The sequence below is a fragment of the Brassica napus genome, chromosome C9, assembly GCF_020379485.1.
Source record: "Brassica napus cultivar Da-Ae chromosome C9, Da-Ae, whole genome shotgun sequence".
NCBI classification, from domain to species: domain Eukaryota; kingdom Viridiplantae; phylum Streptophyta; class Magnoliopsida; order Brassicales; family Brassicaceae; genus Brassica; species Brassica napus.
The window spans coordinates 11033471-11053835 of record NC_063452.1 but is presented as its reverse complement, the minus strand read 5'-3'; the positions used below and the strand labels follow the sequence as shown (position 1 = coordinate 11053835).

The 20365-nt window shown below is 32.8% G+C and overlaps 2 protein-coding genes across 2 annotated transcripts; both read right to left on the bottom strand.

Moving 5' to 3' along the window:
* Positions 1 to 1864: 1864 nt before the first annotated feature.
* On the bottom strand, positions 1865 to 5569 carry LOC106436984 (probable LRR receptor-like serine/threonine-protein kinase At1g63430). The gene is made up of 13 exons (XM_013877932.3): positions 5160 to 5569; positions 4858 to 4996; positions 4696 to 4767; positions 4468 to 4611; positions 4257 to 4397; positions 4046 to 4168; positions 3908 to 3972; positions 3585 to 3842; positions 3296 to 3501; positions 3085 to 3217; positions 2829 to 2986; positions 2522 to 2737; positions 1865 to 2396 (listed from the first exon to the last, which is right to left on the bottom strand). The coding sequence occupies exons 1-13, from the start codon at positions 5248 to 5250 to the stop codon at positions 2133 to 2135; spliced, it is 2010 nt and encodes a 669-aa protein (XP_013733386.1). The 5' UTR covers positions 5251 to 5569; the 3' UTR covers positions 1865 to 2132.
* Positions 5570 to 10957: 5388 nt separating this feature from the next.
* On the bottom strand, positions 10958 to 14206 carry LOC106420517 (O-glucosyltransferase rumi homolog). The gene is made up of 7 exons (XM_013861362.3): positions 13891 to 14206; positions 13657 to 13812; positions 12987 to 13573; positions 12303 to 12498; positions 12090 to 12154; positions 11765 to 11975; positions 10958 to 11423 (listed from the first exon to the last, which is right to left on the bottom strand). The coding sequence occupies exons 1-7, from the start codon at positions 14053 to 14055 to the stop codon at positions 11061 to 11063; spliced, it is 1743 nt and encodes a 580-aa protein (XP_013716816.2). The 5' UTR covers positions 14056 to 14206; the 3' UTR covers positions 10958 to 11060.
* Positions 14207 to 20365: the final 6159 nt, after the last annotated feature.

The window sequence follows — 20365 nt, the reverse complement described above, 5'->3', positions numbered from 1 at the left end:
AGCAGAAGAAGAGCTCTATTATAGAAAGCGGAACAAAAAATATTCGTTGAACTTGCGGAAACGATTGAAGTGAGAGCTTTATAACTTTGTTTTAGTTAACATCCCTGTCAAGTGGCCTACATATTCTTTATTCGCTAGAAGATATTGTGGGGAAAGTTTTTTTTTTTTTTTGCTATAATATCGTGGGGAAAGTTATGGGTTTTAAAACCATTTTCAACGCCGAGAAACTTAGTACTCAACGCATCATGGCAACCACAACGATTGAAAGATTTATGACAAATTAATTTTCATAACATATTTAAATAAAATTATTACCTTACATGAGTAGTTAAATTTAGAGGTTTACTTACCAACATTTATATAAAATTCTTACCTTACATGAGTATTTAAATTTAGAAATTTCTCTCAAATATGTATCACACTTAATTTAGCCTCCAACCATCGTAGAATATAAAAACTCAGTTGTACTAAGTGAACGTGTTGATTTGAAGTTACTTGCTGGCATCTCCGAGCTAAGAAAAAAATACCACCAATTCATAGCACTCAACGTCAATACACTTAGGAAAAACCATGAGCCGTAGCATAAGCCGTCGTCAATGCATAAGAATAAACCCACATTTCATAAACTCTTAATTAACATCTTCTTTTTCACAACAAATAGATTACACCTAATCCAGATAAAGATTCTTATTTTTCTCTAGCAATTGTGACGAAAATACCTGTTGGAGTTGGAGAACATAGTACGCAACAATCTCAAAAACTTCAACAAAGAGCAGTGAGGGAATGGTTGAATAACAACCATCCCATTTCGCATAGCTAAAGAATATTTTTTGTACACGCATGGGAGTTTATACAAACAACAACATCACCACCTAAGACACTAAATATAACACAACCAAAGAAATGTCAATATAATACCACAATCATAAAAAAAAAAAGAGTCTCCTTTATTATAATAGATATGGGTGTTTAAGTATATTTTTGGTATTATGAGTATTTTTTTTAAGTTTCAGATTTTGTGTGTTTCGGGTATTGTTTTCGATAAATTTTAATGATTATGAATAGCTATTCAGTGAATCAGTGTTAATTGATCTTAAAATGTAGTACGCAATATATCTATTGAAAATATAAAATTATGAAAATAAAGCAACAGTATTTTTAAAAAATTTCACTGATAAAAAAATTATAGTAAAATTTTGAGGGAATAATAAAGTGATTATATATAGTAAAACCAATGTGAAAAATATATACAAAAGATAATAAAATAAAAATAAAAAAACAACTAATTATACTCTAAAAATTAACAATAACATTTGTTTAATAATCTTAATCATTTTTAATGATATAGTTTATTAATGATAAAAGTTTTAATAAATGGTGTATATTCTTAAATAATGAATTTTGACTGTTATGTTATTTAGCTAACATAAGAAACAAATTTTAAAATTTTGCATTATCTAAATCAATAAGTTTAAAAACGCAAAAAGAAAAAAGAAAAGAAAAGTACCAACAGATTCAAAAATGAGAAAATATATAAGAAAGAAAATAATTTATGATTTCTATATTGAATTTCAACAGTAATTAAACGCAATTTACTTACTCTATAATAAAGGAATAACAAACACTAAAAATGTAAAATATTATATTAATGAAAAAATATTTTTTTGATATTTTGTCTAAGTCTTTGGTTTTTAATATGAACAACATAAACAAATATTTAGATTATCATTAGTTTTAGTTTAGAATAAACTGAATAGTTTTACTGGTATATTAAAATAAATACATTTAAAAATTATTTTTAAATTGATTAGTAGGACGGGTTTAACCCTAGTATAACATAAAGATAGCATCATAGTTCCAAAAATATTTCACAATACTTTAACATCTCATAGAATTTCCAATTTTAAAATCTTTTACAAACTCTATGTTTCTCTCTTTCTTTACAAACACACTGTAACACACCCAACAAAACTAATCAAGAACAAAAGCAACACGTGATAAGAACTCAAACACACTCCTCCAGATCAGAGAACAAAAACAAACTTTAAAACGAGTCGACTGATTTACAGAGAGTTGAGGTGTTTTGGTTTCCAGTTAGCATTTTATCATTCAACACTCTTCTCTCACCCACATCACGAGTCAAGCGCGAGCTCAGCCCAAGCCAAAGAAGATGATCTAAGCTCTGCGGAAATCGACAAACTGATTCTACTCTCCAACGTCTCACATAGCTCTTGCACTGATGGTTTGTTGTTATTGTTGCTGTTGTTGTTCGGATCCCTGTTCAAGCACTGCCTCGCCACCTCACACACCGTTTCAAGCTCTTCTTGGTTAAAATGTTTCAGCTCTGGATCCACCAAACTCCCCATTGCCTCTGGTGTTTCAAGATACTCCTTTGCCTGCAACAATGTAACATGCCAGATGTAAAGGGTCGAGACTTTTCACACCCACTGATAGCACAGTTCAAAACCCATTTGGTTAAAATAGTAACAAAGTTTGAAGCTTTCTTCTTCTTTTTTCTTACCCATTCAATTAAGAAGCCTCTGTCTTTGCAGAAAGGAGGTCTTCCACTCACAATCTCCAGCAACAGAACACCAAATGCATAGATATTACCAGATACATCGAGATATCTACTCTCCATTGCGTTTGGGAGCACACATACCGCACCTTCACTATTGATATTCCTCAAATTCTTTTCTGATCTCGCAAGAATCGTCTTCCAGCACTCGAAATCAACCAGCTGCCTCAGAGAAAGCCAAGAAAAAACCCCCATAAGATTACCTTAGCTAACTGTATTGTTCAGATAACAAGCTGGTGTCACTTCACTATACCTTGGGAGTAAAGTCTTCTGTGAGATAGATCGCGTTTGAGCTCAGCTCAGAGATTGTGAATGGAGGATCAAGTTCCATATGAAGGTACTTGAGACCACGTGCGATGCCTATGACAATCTTCATCCGTCTTGCCCATGATACCAAAGCCGCTTCCCCATCTACATCAGAAGCATTTATCATAACGATGTTATCTATAGCCTAAACAGTTTAGCATAATGCAACAAAAAGCTCTGAGGAAGTTAGTTAGATTTTTTACAGTGGAGATGCTCGTATAGTGTTCCGTTTGATGCATACTCAAAAACAAGCATTCTTGCAAACGGTGAAGTCTCTTTGCAGTATCCCAGTAATTTTCCAGCATTCTCGTGGTTCATTCTAGCCAAATCTGCAACCTGAAACAGTGTGAAAATGGCTTAGAAGTCTTATAAACAAAAGCAGCTTTTCTATGTAACATGATCAGGAGAAGCTACCTCTCTCTGGAAATAGAGCTCGAGGTACCCAGTCCAGTCTTCTTCTTTGACGCAAAGAGAGATCACCGCAATCTCAGGCCCACCTTTCATTGTTCCTTTATAGACTTGACTATCAGCAGACAAACCAATGATGTTGCTAAAGTCTTCACACGCCACCTCAAGCTCTTGTCTCGTGAATCTCGAGACATCCTTCAGCAGTTCAGAATCTGCGAGTAAAAGAAAAAGAACTGAGAATTTGGAGGATTTTGTATTGGAATGTTGGAGGAGTTTTGGGAAAGATGATTCTAACCAACGTAGACTGTGAACTTTTCCTTAACGCTTGAAGATTTCTTCCAAGGAATGATGAGAGACGGCCTGTTTTTCCAGCGGTGAACTGCTGAGAAAAGTGCAACCAGGCAGAACAAACCGACCATTGATCCTGTGACTATCTCAAGCACGAGAAGCCACTTAGGCCTTGATGTTTTATGATGCTTAGCCACAATATCAGCTGACTGGTGCTTTGGTGGGGAGCTGGGGCTTTCATGAGTTTTGACCAGCTGTGCATTACCTGCCACACGGATTACATTTTAGTAAACCAAGACTCATGAAATGCTTAAAATCGATGTCTCTTACCGCATTGGGAAGAAGGTCTATGCTTAAGATCCTTGTTTTGCATGCAGTTCCCTTGAAAGCTCGCCCTAATGACCATTAAGCAAAATTGGAGATGTCTCAAACTCTGAAGCAAAACAACCTAGATGAATAAGAATATACCTTGGAAGGTGCTCCAAACATTTCGGAATGTTTCCCACAAAGAAGTTGTATGAAAAGTCAGCTACTTTCAATAGAGAAGACTTGCACAAACCAGCAGAATTAGCACTTGAATTTGAAGAGAACCTGCAGAGTTGAGTAAACCCAAAAAAAAAAACATTAAACAGTGCAATTATAGACAGAAGAAGTCACAGAACTAATAGCTAAAACTTACAGTTTTGAAGGATAGCCAGATGGTCCAGCGGCAAGAAGACTTCCCTGAAGCCTATTCCTGTCGATGTGAAGCTCTTTAAGGTACTTCAAGTTACCGATCTCTGGAGGTAGCTTTCCCGTTAAACCATTGGACTGAAGGTTTCTGCAAAACGTGAAACAAAACTATCGTCTCAACAACTCATCTTTTATGGAGAAGGTTGAGTTTTTGTTACATTATCATAATGCTGGACAAACTCCCAATCTCAGCAGGGATAGGTCCCATGAGATGATTGTTTCCCAAGTCCAAGATCTTGAGATTCTTCAACTTCCCAATATCCTTTGGTATTGTCCCCAGTAGAAGGTTCCCATGTAAGATTCTACAGAAGCATTCATTCAATGATGTTAAACTCTTAATCTCAAATGCATCAAATCTACATATTTGAGAGAGATGAAAACCGTACAGTTCCTCAAGGTAGGTTAATTGACACAGCTCAGGAGCAAGAAACCCTTTGATAGATGAAGCTGATATATTTCTGCAGGAATAGAAGAATATAAATTCACAAGGCAATCTCACACTAAACTACAAGTGATCTTTGAAGAAGGAAGAGAGATTTGGTTGTTACATCTTGATAACATGGTCTTTGGAGGGAGAGCAAGTAACGCCGGTCCAAGAGCAAGGATGTGAATTGGGGTCATTCCAGTTAGACATAACAAGCAAAGGGTCTTCATAGATAGCTTCCTTGAATCTTCTAAGAGCTCCAACTGTAGAGGATCCACAAATCTTATCAGATGGATTTGTATAATTAAAGCTTTTCACTTCACAGATTCGACTAACTTTCTCGACTGGAGATTCTAAACAAGCGAGGGAACGATTAAATCCAAAGAATCTGAGATCTGGGTTTAAGCAAAATAAAGCTTCACATACCTTCGTTAGAGGCGAACCCATCGCAACAGACGAAGAAGAGCCCAAGAACAAGAGACAGCCGTAGAGCTAAAGAACAACAGCTCGATCTCATTTTCTTTCTGAAGAAGAAGATTCACTCAAGTTCGACTCATTAAACCCAGGGAGAACCAACCGATATTCAGATTGAAAGACGACAACTTTCGTGGAGTAGTACTACTCTGAAGAAACGAGAATGTTTAAGCTCAGGAAGAGACCAAGATTAGCAACGAGAGAGAGAGAGAGATAATGAATTGCTAAAGATTATACACGATTTAGCTACTAGCAGCCTATCAAAGGAAACTAAACAAAAAGAAAAAGTAGGAGAATTAGCAGAGATGGCGAAGTGTGAGGAAGAGAGAGAGAGAGAGACTTGGATTCAAAGACAGGTCTTTTGTTTTATTGGATGGGAGAAAATGTCCTTTTAATTAAAAATTAAAATAAGTGGAAAAGGATATATAAATATTGCTATGAAAAAAATTTATAACAAATTTTTACAAGTCCATATAAAGGAATAATGTTTTACCTTCCTCTTTTTTATTTTATTTCAATTACTTTAGAAAACTTATGTGATTATGAGTCATTTTGGAATTTCTATACTTTGTGTGTTCTAACATGAATGTCTTTTGGTGATTTTCATTTTAGAATATTATGATTTATTAATAACAAATTATGTGACAACAAAATAATCCGTATACTGATCAGGATATATCCAAATATTTATATACCAGGAATTGATAGTACTACGATTCGAATATATACAATTGTATATTTTTGCAAATCATTACAATATCTGTTAAATTGTCTTAGGAAATTATTTACTTCAAAGATTTATTACAACAACAAAAAATATATACACGCTAGCTTTTGATTCCAATCGAAAAAGTGTATCTAGAATAATGTTGGAAATTAACAAATTTCGTTGGATGATTCTTAAATAGTTTTGTTGCTAATCATTGAAGTAATAGCGCGTTAAATGATTTAACTTAAATCATTAAGAGAATTTTTATGGTACGGTGTCTACGGTGATCTAGAGCTCTTGTTAGCTATTGGTGGGACATACAGTACTTCCGTAGACCGTATATGTCATCTATGAATTGTATTTTAATCAGACGTTGAACATATTATATACATGCAAGTTGCAACGCTATATAAAATAACTAGAGCGTTTTTACGATGTAATGATAAGTAGATTTATATGAATTTTTATAGAGGGAAGAAATAAAATCTATTCACCGTAAGAAAATACTGTAAGACTAATTTAAATATACGTTTTTTGTGCCAAAATATACGTTTCTTTGCATATATTATTAGAAGATGAACATTCAATACTTGAATGAGTTGTGTTCCTATATACTCCCTCCGTTTCAGAAAAATCCACTTTCTAAAAAAAAAAATTTGTTTCAAAAAATACATTTTTTATTTTTTTCAATGTATTATTTAATGAAAAATTGTAAATTTCAAAAGAAAATATTAGTATTTATTAGATTTCTATTAACTAAAAGTTATGGAAAATTATTATTTACAAAACACAATACATTTACAATCAAGTTTTAATGTGTTTTTTTTAAAGTAAAAAATATAAAATATGTATTTTTTCGAAACAGAATAAATATAATACTACTATTATAGTGTGAGGGGCAAAAGAGTCCGTCGGATTTTAAGCCACCAATCGTGCGAGCTTATGTTTGGAGGTTTACACTGATTGAGATCCGTCACAAACACATTGTTTCAAGTATTATTTGGATAATATAACCAGCTAGATTCACAATAGGAAAATGCATCAAAGGGGAGACAAAGTCAATTCAGTGAGGGATCGTCCAAAGAAATTTACCAAGTAGGTTTCACTTTTGACGTAAGTGTTGTGCTTTGTTGTCTTCTCTCCTTTTCTGTGTATGCTCTAATTAAAAATGGATTGCATGATCGACTTGCCAATATTAGAATGATATCTCTTACCAGTAAAATTTGCTATATCTGCAAAAACATCATTAACAAATCGCATATGAAAAGTTTTCAATACTAACACGAAAAAATCTATTTTTTCCAAGCTAATTATATTATCATATCCTAAAATAAATAAATATATTTTTTAAGTTGCTTCAGAAATTTATTAGATTGGCTTTTTGTGTAATATTGAACTTGCGCTTTGATTAAATAAAAATGCATTGAGTCGTGAAAAGTAGATACATATGAACAATTAACACGTTTAGAAAGCAAAAAAAAAGGAGGTACAAGTCTTAGAAAAGCTACAAACTCTACTGAACATGTTCTAAAAGAAATGCAAGGGTTTCTTGAAAATAAATCAAACTTAAATAAGAATAGTAGATTAAATATTATGCAAATTAACACAACAAAGCTTGGAAACAAATAAATAAATGGTCTAGAAGAAATTCAACACTCAACAACCCTATCAATTTAATAATTATTATTTTTGATAAAAAATAATAATTATTAATTGTCAACAAAGTTACAGACATATATTTCCAACGTTTGGTACAAAATGTCATACTATAAAATTTAGATGGATCCAACAAACCCCTTGTTTATTTCTAGTACATTCTACGTTTCTTATTTAATTACAGTTCTTTTGTAATAATATATATATGTTATAACTGGCCCTCCCTAACTGATTGTAACTTCATAAAATTGAGCAACAAACAAGATAATGGGACAAATTACCCATGCGTGTTCCATTTGTTTGGTTCTAATATTTCTCGTGTTAGATATATCAATGTTTAAACATACACATAAATGTTGGACAAATTCAGAATAAGGATTCGATGGATGTTGCCTTTAAAATGTACTGTAGATTGTATTCACTTTACCAGCCAGAAAATATAGTAAATATTTCATTTGTGCGTTGATTAATATAAAAGTTGGCCAATGCCTAGTTAAATTTCGTGTCGTTTGATGTTTCTATTATTTATGTGTTTAATCTATTAGTTTTTATTTTCTTTTCAGTTTTTAATCATGATTTTAGCTGAAAATGATGTACTATGAGCGGGCCTTGGATGCAAATACATTCTGGGTCGATCCTCCTGCTGCGGAAACTAATCACATTGTTCTGCTCACCACGGCTGCAAATACGTCCGTATGAAAACCCGGGAAAGGGACTGTCGTGGGCTGCACTTCCCACCCGGGAGTTAGGTTTGTGTCTTTAATAGACCCGGATTTAACCCTTATTCTTTATCAAAAAAGAAAATGATGTACTATAAATACTTTCTAACTAAACGTAATATACATATACAGATGACAAATAATAATTATGCTTATGTGTTTGGACATCAATTAGGTTCCAAGTCGTCACACGCAATGCTTACAAGCAAACATTGAGTATATACTAAGGGAAATTGATAAGGACCATCATGAATACTCAACTTTGTGACACCAAATTAAATGGGCAACTTATATACTAGGTAATACGGTATAATTTTTAGATATTTTACACTATTTATAGTAGACATTTTCGTCGAAGATATCAAGCATAGTTTACTTTATAGTAAGTTTTTTCTTGATATAGTAAGTTTCAATCACTGAAAACAAAGTATGGAATCTGTATTATGTAAGGAAAATTATTTATTTTCCAACAACCTAGATATTATGTTTTTAACATTTTCTCTTTTAAGAAAAAACATTTTTTTAAATCTTACAGACTCGCATGCACGTGAGTAGGAAAAACTATTTAATGAAAATGAACAAACTAACATTATAATATTCATTAATAACGAGACAACCAATAATAATTACTACTCTGTTTGACACAATAAACATATATCATATTCAGTTGATAAAAAAAAAACATATATCATATTCGTCTATTACTTTTATCGATTTAAAAATGTATGTTTTGGAGATTCTATCTATGTTATAAATATATCATTTTGTGATTAATTACTTTTCATATTTTTTATCCAATCAAAATTTAATAAACATTTTACAGATTTTTTTACAATTTACTATATTATCTAATAGAAAATAAAAATCTATAAAAATAGATTTTTGAAATATTTTGTCTAAAATATATAATATTTTAAAACGGAGAGATTATTTGTTTTTGATGTTTTAAAGTAATTACTTATGTGCTAAGAGAGATACACGTTTGTTTGTTGCAATAAATTAAACGCGTAAAAAAAAAAACAAATTAAACGCGTAGCCAAGTTGGTATCTAATGCCTTGTAAAATATCCCTATCGTAAATACTTTTGAAATGCCAAGTTATGTGTGCAAAAAAAGACAAATGATTGAAATTTAGGGACAAGCACAGCGGTTGCGGTTGCAGGAGTTTGCGGATGCGGATGATTGCGATTTCTAGCGGTTTTAAGATATTTGTACGACTAGTTCTACTGTTAGAAATTGATGCGTTTACGGAATATTTATGACTGGTTAACTACAAAATGTAACAGCAATTAAATAATAAATTAACAATATTATATTTTATATAATTATAAAAATATCAAAAATCATAATATTATAATAAATATAAAAATTATATTTAGAAATTTATAATTTTAAATTCTTAAAAATTATATAAAATATCTTTATTTTATTTTATAATATTAATTAAAATATAATATATATATTTTAGTATTTTTATAATTTCAATTTTAAATTTCAATTTTAATTTTTTTTTTTGTATTTATATTTTTTTTAAGAAAAAAATATATTCTCCCGCAACCGCCCGCAATCGCAAACGCTAGTTGAAACCAGCTTTTGAATTTATGAGGTTTAGAACGGTTTGAAACGGTTTAGAGCGATTTGAATGATTATTGCAAAACACCAACAACCGCTACCAACCGCAAAAGCTGCGTTTGCGGGTGGTAGCGGAAAACCAGTCATACCCTTAGTAGATGATAAAACGCATAAGGTTAGTACTTTGAGATACTATTCTTAAAAACAAAAAGTTTCAATTATTAAATAATTAATCATGCTTATAAGATTAATACTGAATGAACTTTGTATTCGTCAAAAAAAACTTTGTATTCGTCAAGGCAGCAAAACAAACTTATCAACTAGAACTGTCCCATCTTTTAACTATTCACATGAAATTGATCATCGTCAAACTATAATCATATCGCAATAGCCTCACATGCCCTCTTTAGGCATGGGATTATTGTCTGCTCCGGATTCGCTCCGAAAATAAAATATCCAAAATGTTTGAATCCGAATACAGATAGTAAAATCTTAGATCCGTTAAAACTGAATCCGCATCCAGATATCTTTATTTTTATATCCGGATCTGTATTTTTAAAATATATTAATTTTTATATCTGATATTTTAATATTTATACATAAATTAGTTTTATAATATTATATTTTAATTTTAAAAATATTATACATATATATATATATTTATAAATCTTAAATAAATATTTGATTTAAGTATTATTTAAAAATTAGTAATTTATAAAAAAACAAAAAAATTAATTATTTTTTTGGATCCGGATCCGGATATCCACGGGTAATGTAACATCTAGACGGATATCCGGATTTCGAATATCGAATATCCGGAAACCACGAATCCGGATCAAGATATTAAAATTAACGAATCCGACAAATCTGGATCCAGTACCCTAAATTTCTGGGATATCCGGATCCGTCCCATGCTTAGCGATCTTAATCTCCAAGAACAGCTAAATTCATGAACTAGAATTATATAGCAAAACATAAATCCAATTTTGTAAATATCATAATGTACTACATATAAATAAAGGCTATTAACACTATCTATTAGTTAAGCAGGTTTCAATGTGGACTCGATTTAGGTTTAGGAAATTGGTCAACCCATGCTAAGAATAAATGATATATTTCTCAAAATATCATAAATCTAACGTAATCCGATAAATAAAAGCTAAAATAAAATCATATCAAACTGTTTGATAGTATCATTTTATTGAACGTTTTTCCAGTAAGCATGCTCCCATTTCTCAACTTGCCGGATGAGATTCAATTTCTTCCTATGGAACTTCTCGAGACCGTTGGGATCAAAAGGAGGAGGTAGTGAACATGGGCCTGAAATGTGAGGTTCATCGACTAAAGAGCCCATCAAAAACCTCTTATTAGTCCCATTCGCATTTCCAGAAGGGCACACCATCGCTTCCGTGCAGATTTCAACACTGTTTTGGGAAACTTGAGGCTTGAACTTAAGAAGCTTTGAGTATTCATTCAGCAAATGGAACATGTAATCATACACGTTTTCCATTGATAGATCTCTTTGCATGAACTCACTTGCTCCCCTTCCAATCTCTTGAGCCTGCATTGCAACCAATTATAAATAAAGAGTATGCATACATAATTACGATCCAACTTTTCAAAGTATTACGCAACATGTGGTTTTGGTACTTTATTTAAATCTAATCACAGTATTAACTTATAGGTGTAGACAACTATTTTATAGACTATATTCGAGAATTAAAATGAAAAACTTTCCTCACAAAACTGAAACTAATTACTCGAGTATATATATTACATTAACATTTTGTAAACTAGGCGATCTATGTTTTTTTTACTATAACCTAAATCATTTTCAAGGTATAGTTTGGTGTCATCATGTAAGAAAGATTATCTAGACAAAAAAAGATTTGACAGTGATACCTTTTGAGTGTGATTATTAAGCCATTCAACAGCAAATTTGATGGATCTACATTTATTCTTATCATTAATGGGCCAATAGTGTTGGAGAGGTTGAAGAGTTCTTGAGAAGAAATCATAGTAATAAGGTTTAACCATCAATGTGACTGAGTCACACGCTAATATGTATTTCTCACTCACTGACCATCCATACCCTTCTATATATATCTTGTACCTGCACAGCTTATTATCCCAGTAATTAAATTCAACATATATATAAACCTTAAATTAGACATTGGTACTATATGAGTCAAAAAGTATAGACTAGTAGTACTAGTCTAGTACTAACCTGTAAGTGCATTGATCTGCTACATTTGAATTCTCGAATCCCTTTTGCCCTTCTGATATCCAATCCTGTGTAAATACAAATAAAAAATTGCTCACAAATTCATTTTTATATACCTCATGGAAAGATTAATAGATGAAATATGGTTGTACGTACGAACATAAGCTTATAGAAGCATATATATATATATAAATATATATACGTATATATGTATACCTGAATGAAAATTCTAGCATTCCAATCATGTTGTGAGGATAAATTGCAAGTAAGAAGATCTTCTCTTGAAGGAGATGCAACAAAAGGATTCCCTTTCCAATATGCATAAGATTCTCTCTCCATAAACTTCTTCTTCTTCTTTCCTTCTTCCATTTCTTTCAACACTTTGCTCCATGGTTTTATGTTTATCTCTTGCCTTCATCCACCAATTTAATCCAATTAAATTTTATTTTTTTAATTTGAAATTTATTAAATTTTCAACTATGCAAATAAAATCATCAGTCGCAAACAAATATGATATTTGATACAAAAAAATATTTCAAAGTTTAATATGGAATTACCAACGAGATTTTAGAACTATTCACTTCATGTTTTGCTGTAAAGATTGAATTATATAGAAACTAAAGTTACTTTAGCTAATCACTTATTCAAAGCATAAATAGTGATAAATAAGCTACCACCTCATATTTAACTAATAGTGACATTGAGTGGAGAGTACTATCATTTAATTCTTACCTTTTCGAACACTTTAAATTACTATATACAAAAACTGGAGAACTAGGACTTTTTTTGCGGCATGTGATCAAGTGGGGACAAGTGTACGTTAACAACCATACACGCTTCAGACAAAGAAAACAAAAGAAGAAAAAGAGAGATAGTGTAGAGATATATTCCAGTACGTACCATCCCCAGAATGACCAGTCTGGAAAGACGATATCCGCCGTCCATCTATCTCCGCCGTATCTAAATAACACAGGTGGTGCATTTTCAGCTGTAAGATTAGATTTATCGTAACCGTCCGATCTAATGACAGGCCGATCATCACAGTCAAACATGAGATCCACGTCAGGCAACTTCCCTGGATACTTTCTCAGCAGCTGAAGAATCCCCCACAGTGTGAACGCGTCTCTAGTTTGTATCGACTTCTTGTAGTTTTCGACGAACACCTTGCCGTTTACTATGAGTAACCGGAAATGCGCTGTCGTTTGTCCTCGTTCCACCATTTCTCTTGTTATCCCCGTCTCTCTCCATGGCTTTAGATCCTCGTGGATCCACTTGAAGTAATCAGGACATGCCCGGTTCGATTCGGTTTGGTTATTATTATAACCGGGTTGAGGTGTTCTCGAGCAAGAACCGGACCGGTTTTGATTCGAGAAACTTGTGCAATCTACCGAGATTCTGGTTTTCTTCGTTGATTTCTTCTCTGGTACTGGTACAGGTGCGTGAACCGGTTTTGTTGTTATTATTGTCGGTGGATTATATGATTTTGTCTGTAGTAAACAATTAAAAATTCAATTAAATGAAAATAATTGAATTTTTAATTACGCAATGAAAAGATCTCAACAATAATTACCTTGTTTAGCCATAGAGATGTTCTTGAGCAAGAACCAGACCGGTTTTGGTTCAATAAACTTGTGCAATTTACCAATACCCCGGTTTTCTGCGGTGATTCTAGATCCGGTACCGGTTTTGTTGTGACTAATGTCGGTCGATCAAATTGTTTCGTCGTCTTTGATTAACAAAAAAAAGATTATGTTAATTTTCTTGATAACGTTATTCTTAAGGTTATTTTCTTAAATAATTATACCTTACTAAGCCATAGAGAGGAAGTGACGGCAACAGCGGCTGCTACAAGGAAGAGGAGAAGCGTCAAAGTGGCGGCCACATGGAGTTTTCCGGTGATCGGACGGTACGTTTTAAAGTGGGAGACTAGAGAAGTGAGAGCTCGAGGTTTAGAGAAGAGAGATGTCATTGTTATGATTTTTTGGATATTAAGGGAATCTTTGGAGGCTAAGGAATCTTTTATCAGTCTTCTTAATTTTTGTTGATCTCTCTCTCTCTTTCTTTCTTCCTTCCTTCCAGTCTCTCTTTTTTGTTTGTTCTCTTAAAATTTTTTATTTGAACCTAAAAGAAAATTTAAGCAGGAAAAGAAGATGCATGTTACGTGAGTTTGACAAGGACACGACACGACACTGATGATGATGATGATGATATTGATAATGGACTCGTTTTACTACATTCTTTGAAATTTGGAATTTTATCTAACTAAACTTACTACTCGATCGTGTAAATTACGTCACTTTCGTATTATGATAATCATATACGACTATTCCACCGTGGTGTTATTGGTTACCGGCTAAACCGGGCGCACTTGTGCGTATTAGGCTTTAATTGTTTTGTTGTTTTACTTTTCTTTTCCAGCTGTACATTTGAAAAAAAACAAAAGACCCCCAAAAACCTTTTTTCCTAAAAAATTTTCATATTAATTTTTTTTTCGAAGTTATAGTTAAACGCAAATTAATAACAAAACAAAACAAGCCTGAAGACCCACTAAGTGGGCCCGGTTAGAAACAGTAGCCAGTAAACCATAGCACTATTTCGTCTTGTCCAGGTGCTTTTTCAGGGTTTATCACAAACTAGTATTTTTTTTTTTTGATAACCGAGTATCCTGGCTCCACCGAAGTGGTGACTAGAGACCGAAGAGAGCAAAGACACTGCCAGAGCGTCACCATGTGGCTCACTTTGAACGGTTTTTGGTCTCGGACGCTGGAGGACCCGCATGTAAATCTCCCAGTGACCGGGTTTCGAACCCAGGTGACGGAACTAGTATTATTGTCCATGCTATACATGGACAAAATCATTGTTAAAAGTATTCATACCAAAATGTTTGTTTAAAATGTGTCATTATAATAAAAAAATGCATTTCTATTTTCAAAGGAACAAAATAATGTGATTTAGTGGTAATTCTTTGATCTGGTGATGAATTTTAAAAGTATTAAACCACAATTTACTATCAAACTAAAGGCTAAAGACATTACATCAACTATAAATATATATAAAAAAGACCAAATACAATTTAAAAACTTTCAAATTTTATAATGGATAAAATTGTTTGTCATTTTCCCTGAAGCAACAAAACGGTAAAAACTCTCGAAATAAATGAGAAATTTGAAAATATTCTTCAAAACAATTAGCAACAAAAATATGTTGAAGTGATTACCTTACATGGTTGTATCCTTCTTGCATTGACCACACAACACATTTAAAGAACGATTCGAAACATTTGGCAGATCATTAAATGAAAAGAGTTTAGAACGGAGGTGGTATAAAAAAATTAGTTGCCATTTTTATTTAGCAATTGCTTATAACTTAGAATTACCAGTTTACAGTTTATGCAGAAGCAAAAGAAAGATGATGATTGTGAGAGAGTACGAAGGGGAGATGGTTGTGTTAAAAAGAAACTGAAAATATTTTTTCAGTAATTCATTTGTTAACAAAAATAAAATCATTAATTTTATTTTAAAATAGTAGAGGACACATGTCATTCATAGAAATATCATTTGACTTTTGTTTTATAATATAAAAAATAGTATTATTGCCCATGCTATGCATGGACAAAATCATTGTTAAAAGTATTCATACTAAAATGTTTGTTAAAAAGAAACTGAAAATATTTTTTTTCATTAATTCATTTGTTAACAAAAATAAAATCATTAATTTTATTTTAAAATTGTAGAGGACACATGTCATTCGTAGAAATATCAATTGACTTTTGTTTTATAATATAAAAGATAGTATTATTGCCCATGCTATGCATGGACAAAATCATTGTTAAAAGTATTCATACCAAAATGTTTGTTCAAAATGTGTCATTTTAATAGAAAACATGCATTTCTATTTTCAAAGGAACAAAATAGTGTGATTTAGTGGTAATTCATGGATCTGGTGATGAATTTAAAAAATATTGAACCACAATTTACGATCAAACTAAAGGCTAAAGACATTACATCAACTATAAATCTATATAAAGAAGACCAAATACAATTTAAAAAATTTCAGATTTTATAATGGATAAAATTGTTTGTCATTTTCCCCAAAGCAACAAAACGGTAAAAACTCTCGAAATAAATGAGAAATTTGAAAATATTCTTCAAAACAATTAGCAACAAAAATATGTTTGTTCAAAATGTGTCATTAATTTTATTTTAAAATAGTAGAGGACACATGGACAAAATCATTGTTAAAAGTATTCATACCAAAATGTTTGTTCAAAATGTGTCATTATAATAGAAAACATGCATTTCTATTTTTAAAGGAACAAAATAGTGTGATTTAGTGGTAATTCATGGATCTGGTGATGAATTTAAAAAATATTGAACCACAATTTACGATCAAACTAAAGGCTAAAGACATTACATCAACTATAAATCTATATAAAGAAGACCAAATACAATTTAAAAACTTTCAGATTTTATAATGGATAAAATTGTTTGTCATTTTCCCTAAAGCAACAAAACGGTAAAAACTCTCGAAATAAATGAGAAATTTGAAAATATTCCTCAAAACAATTAGCAACAAAAATATGTTGAACTGATTACCTTACATGGTTGTATCCTTATTGCATTGACCACACAACACATTTAAAGAACGATTCAAAACATTTGGCAGATCATTAAATGAAAAGATTTAGAACGGAGGTGGCATAAAAAAAATAGTTGCCATTTTTATTTAGCAATTGCTTATAACTTAGAATTATCAGTTTACAGTTTATGCAGAAGCAAAAGAAAGGTGATGATCGTGAGAGAGTATGAAGGGGAGATGGTTGCGTTAAAAAGAAACTGAAAATCTTTTTTTTTTCATTAATTCATTTGTTAACAAAAATAAAATCATTAATTTTATTTTAAAATAGTAGAGGACACATGTCATTCATAGAAATGTTAACTGACTTTTGTTTTATAATATAAAAGATAAAGTCAACGAACCTTCTTTTCTAATGCATTTGAAGTAAGCCCTCTTCGGAAACTCGTTAGGTGCTACGCGTGCGGCGAGTTCGGGCCTAGCAAGTTATTGAAAATGCGGGGAGTACGCGGGATATACGCGGAGCGGAATTTTTCTTACTCATTTAATATTTGTAATGTAACATACCTTTAAAAATTATATATACGAGTAATAACGTAGTAAGTGCTGTATTCCAGTGGCTATTTAAAGTTTGATTGACTTCCCAGCCCAGGTTCGATGGCCAGCAACGCAGTTTTTAATTTTTTTTCCATTAAAAAGGGCAAAATTGTAATTTCGTTGGTGTCTTCTTCCGTAACCTATTTTTACAGAGATTATATTGCGGCTGTTTCCTATCGTTCTTCATCGTGAATCATCATTTTTGGGTTGATTAGCTTCGATTCAACTTTGTTTCTTTGTTTATACCATTAAAATATGACAGATATATGGTGTATTTATCGATTTCAGACTCGAAATCACCAAAACATGGATTAACTTTTTTTACCGCGTTTTTGACCGAATATACCATAATCGCGGCGGAGCTTCGCCGCCGAGCACTTCACCGGCGCGGAATCTGCCAATCCGACCGCGTTTTCGAACAAGGGAAGTAAATATAGTATTTTGATTATATGTAACCAGGGTTGACTTTTTATCTAGGAAAATCTCAAAGTCCGTAGGGGATGTCAATTTAAATAAGTCACTAAAATATTTTGCTGCCACCCCTTCCACCTCCGGTTACGAAATAACCCATTCACCATCATCATTGTGTAAGCCAGTAACCTTGTTTCGGTATGTCTTTGTTTCGTTAACGCTTGGTAAAATTTTGTATTCCTATCCCTTTTTAAATGCTACAGATTTCTGTTTTTCGTTCTAAGTATTGTTCTTCCTCATGATATGCCTCTTTTAATTTTCTAGTATCGTAAATTTTTCGTGTGTCTTTTAATTATCATTCTGAATTTCCTCCAAGGACTTGTAAATTATTCCATTTTTTCTTTTCCAGATGGCAAATTCATCTTCCTCCAAACTGAGATCTCATGTCGATATTGCTGTATTTTGCCAACAATTTCTTGAATATCTCTTACTACCCCTTTCAAGCAACCTCTTGTTATGGAATCCATCAGCCATCTTCATCAATCCATATTTTATCAAACCGAAATTGTCTTTCATTCTTTACAATTGTGTCTTCTACCATAGCTACTAACGGTCAAGGACAAGATTCCACTATACCCAAATATTCGACAAAGGAACATGGAAAAAGTCCATGTCATTATGTGTTTCCTAGTACTCGATCCAAACAACATCGTATAATTTGTCCTCCTCAACCCCCACTCCAAGATAAAGTATTACCAATAGTTGAAAACTTCATAGGGCTGCAGTTTTCAATCATATTATTAAATTACAAAAGTTTGAAACATGTGTTTGATAGCCATAGAGACGGAAAGACATAAACTCCATGAGGCCAAAATGCTAACAGTGGAGCAGCATGGATTGAAAGAGATTATCATGGCAAAACCATCTTTCATAGCCGTAGAGCCTTTTCTAACTTAAAGACGGAAGCATAAAGCTGATTGCGGTAGAGCCTTTTCTAACTTAAAAGACAGAAAGAGAAGTTGGGATTGTCGTCTTACATTGGGCGATATGAATATGTTGAACACCTGCCAACATAGGTCATTTTTGAATCTTCTTGCGTGTTGGCAAGGAAAACTGTCATAAACCCCATGGAGTTTGTTGAGATCCAGCCCATAATGGGGGACATCAATAGGTTCTTACTGTCATTGCAAGAATGGAGTATCAATCATGTTATGCACGTCAAATACCTCATTGTCCATGACTTAGCAAAGAGTGTCGTCTGTGACAATTGCTACCAATCAGGTAAACGACCTATTTCAGATTCTTATCAAGGAAATTTGTGATCCATGCACGCAGTACTATTATAGAAAGTCCGTATCTACAACCAATCCACCCCAATCTACATATGTTTGAAGAGAAAGACAAAAAATGAAATAGCAAAATGGACATATACGAAACGAAGTATCGTATGGTAAGAATTCCACACATACTTTTATACTCGTCCTAATTGCACACATTTTAAATATAAGAACCTATTTATCCTCATTTTCAAAGATTGAAATCCGAAGTCACACAAACAAATATTTAGCTTAATTTTAATGGCTTAGAATCTAAACCAATACCAATTGGTTTGATATCGGTTTAACTGGTTTGATATCTGCTTAGATTATAAACCATTTAAACCAAGATAAATGTTCTTCTGTGTGGTTAGTTTTAATCTTCGAAAATAAGGTTATATAGATTCGTATACATAATATATGTGCAATTAGAACGAGCATGAACAATTGTGTGAAATTGTTCATGTACAGTACTTCTGGTCAAATAGGTAGTTTAGCCATTTATTTCAAGCAATAATGTTTGGAACTGAATTTAAAGCAAAACCTGTTATTAACCAGATTGTGGATGGCTCATAACCAAGAGATTATACCATCAGCGGCCCAAGAAAGAGAGAGTCGGCCAGCTTTTCCTTTTTCCTTATGTCTTTATGTTTTCCTTTTCCTAGTTGGATTATGATTTGTACTCTTTTCATTTATTTATGACGGTGTAATCTCCTATATAAAGAACCTCTATGTTATGAATAAAGAGAGACTTTTCCATTATTTTTATAACACGTTATCTGCACGAAACTCTAAATCACTAAGCTAATACCCAAATCGAAAAACCCTAAAACCCTAACCCTAGCCGGCGATCCGACGAACCCTAAACCCCGATCGCGTCTCTTGCTCCCGCATCTGTTCCAGCTCGCGTCCCCGATCAGCTTCAGGCCAAGGCGTTCCTGATCCTAGCTCAGACGTTCGCGACCCGAGAGCGGCTCTAGCACACGGCCTCTTCCTCGTTCGCGACAGCATCAGACAACTCGCGTCCGACGATCAAGGCGTTCCCGATCAAGCAACAAAGGACGTCCGCGACCCGATAGAAGCGACTCGATCCATTCCAGCTCGCTTCCCGTTCGTGTCCAGCTCGCGGCTCAACTCCTTTGGTGGTCCGATTCAACAATCATCTAAGGTTAAAAGGTAATTCAAAACCTAAAAACCCATAATCGAACATGGATGATTGATAAAGAACGAAACCCTAAAACCCTAATCTTTATGAATCAAAACCATAGGGTAATAGATCAAAAATCTTAATTGAGTATATCGAAGCTCTAAAAGTTCGATACCCCAAACCCTAAATCATGTTCCTACATGATTAAAACCCCAAATCAGTTTTTACAAGTT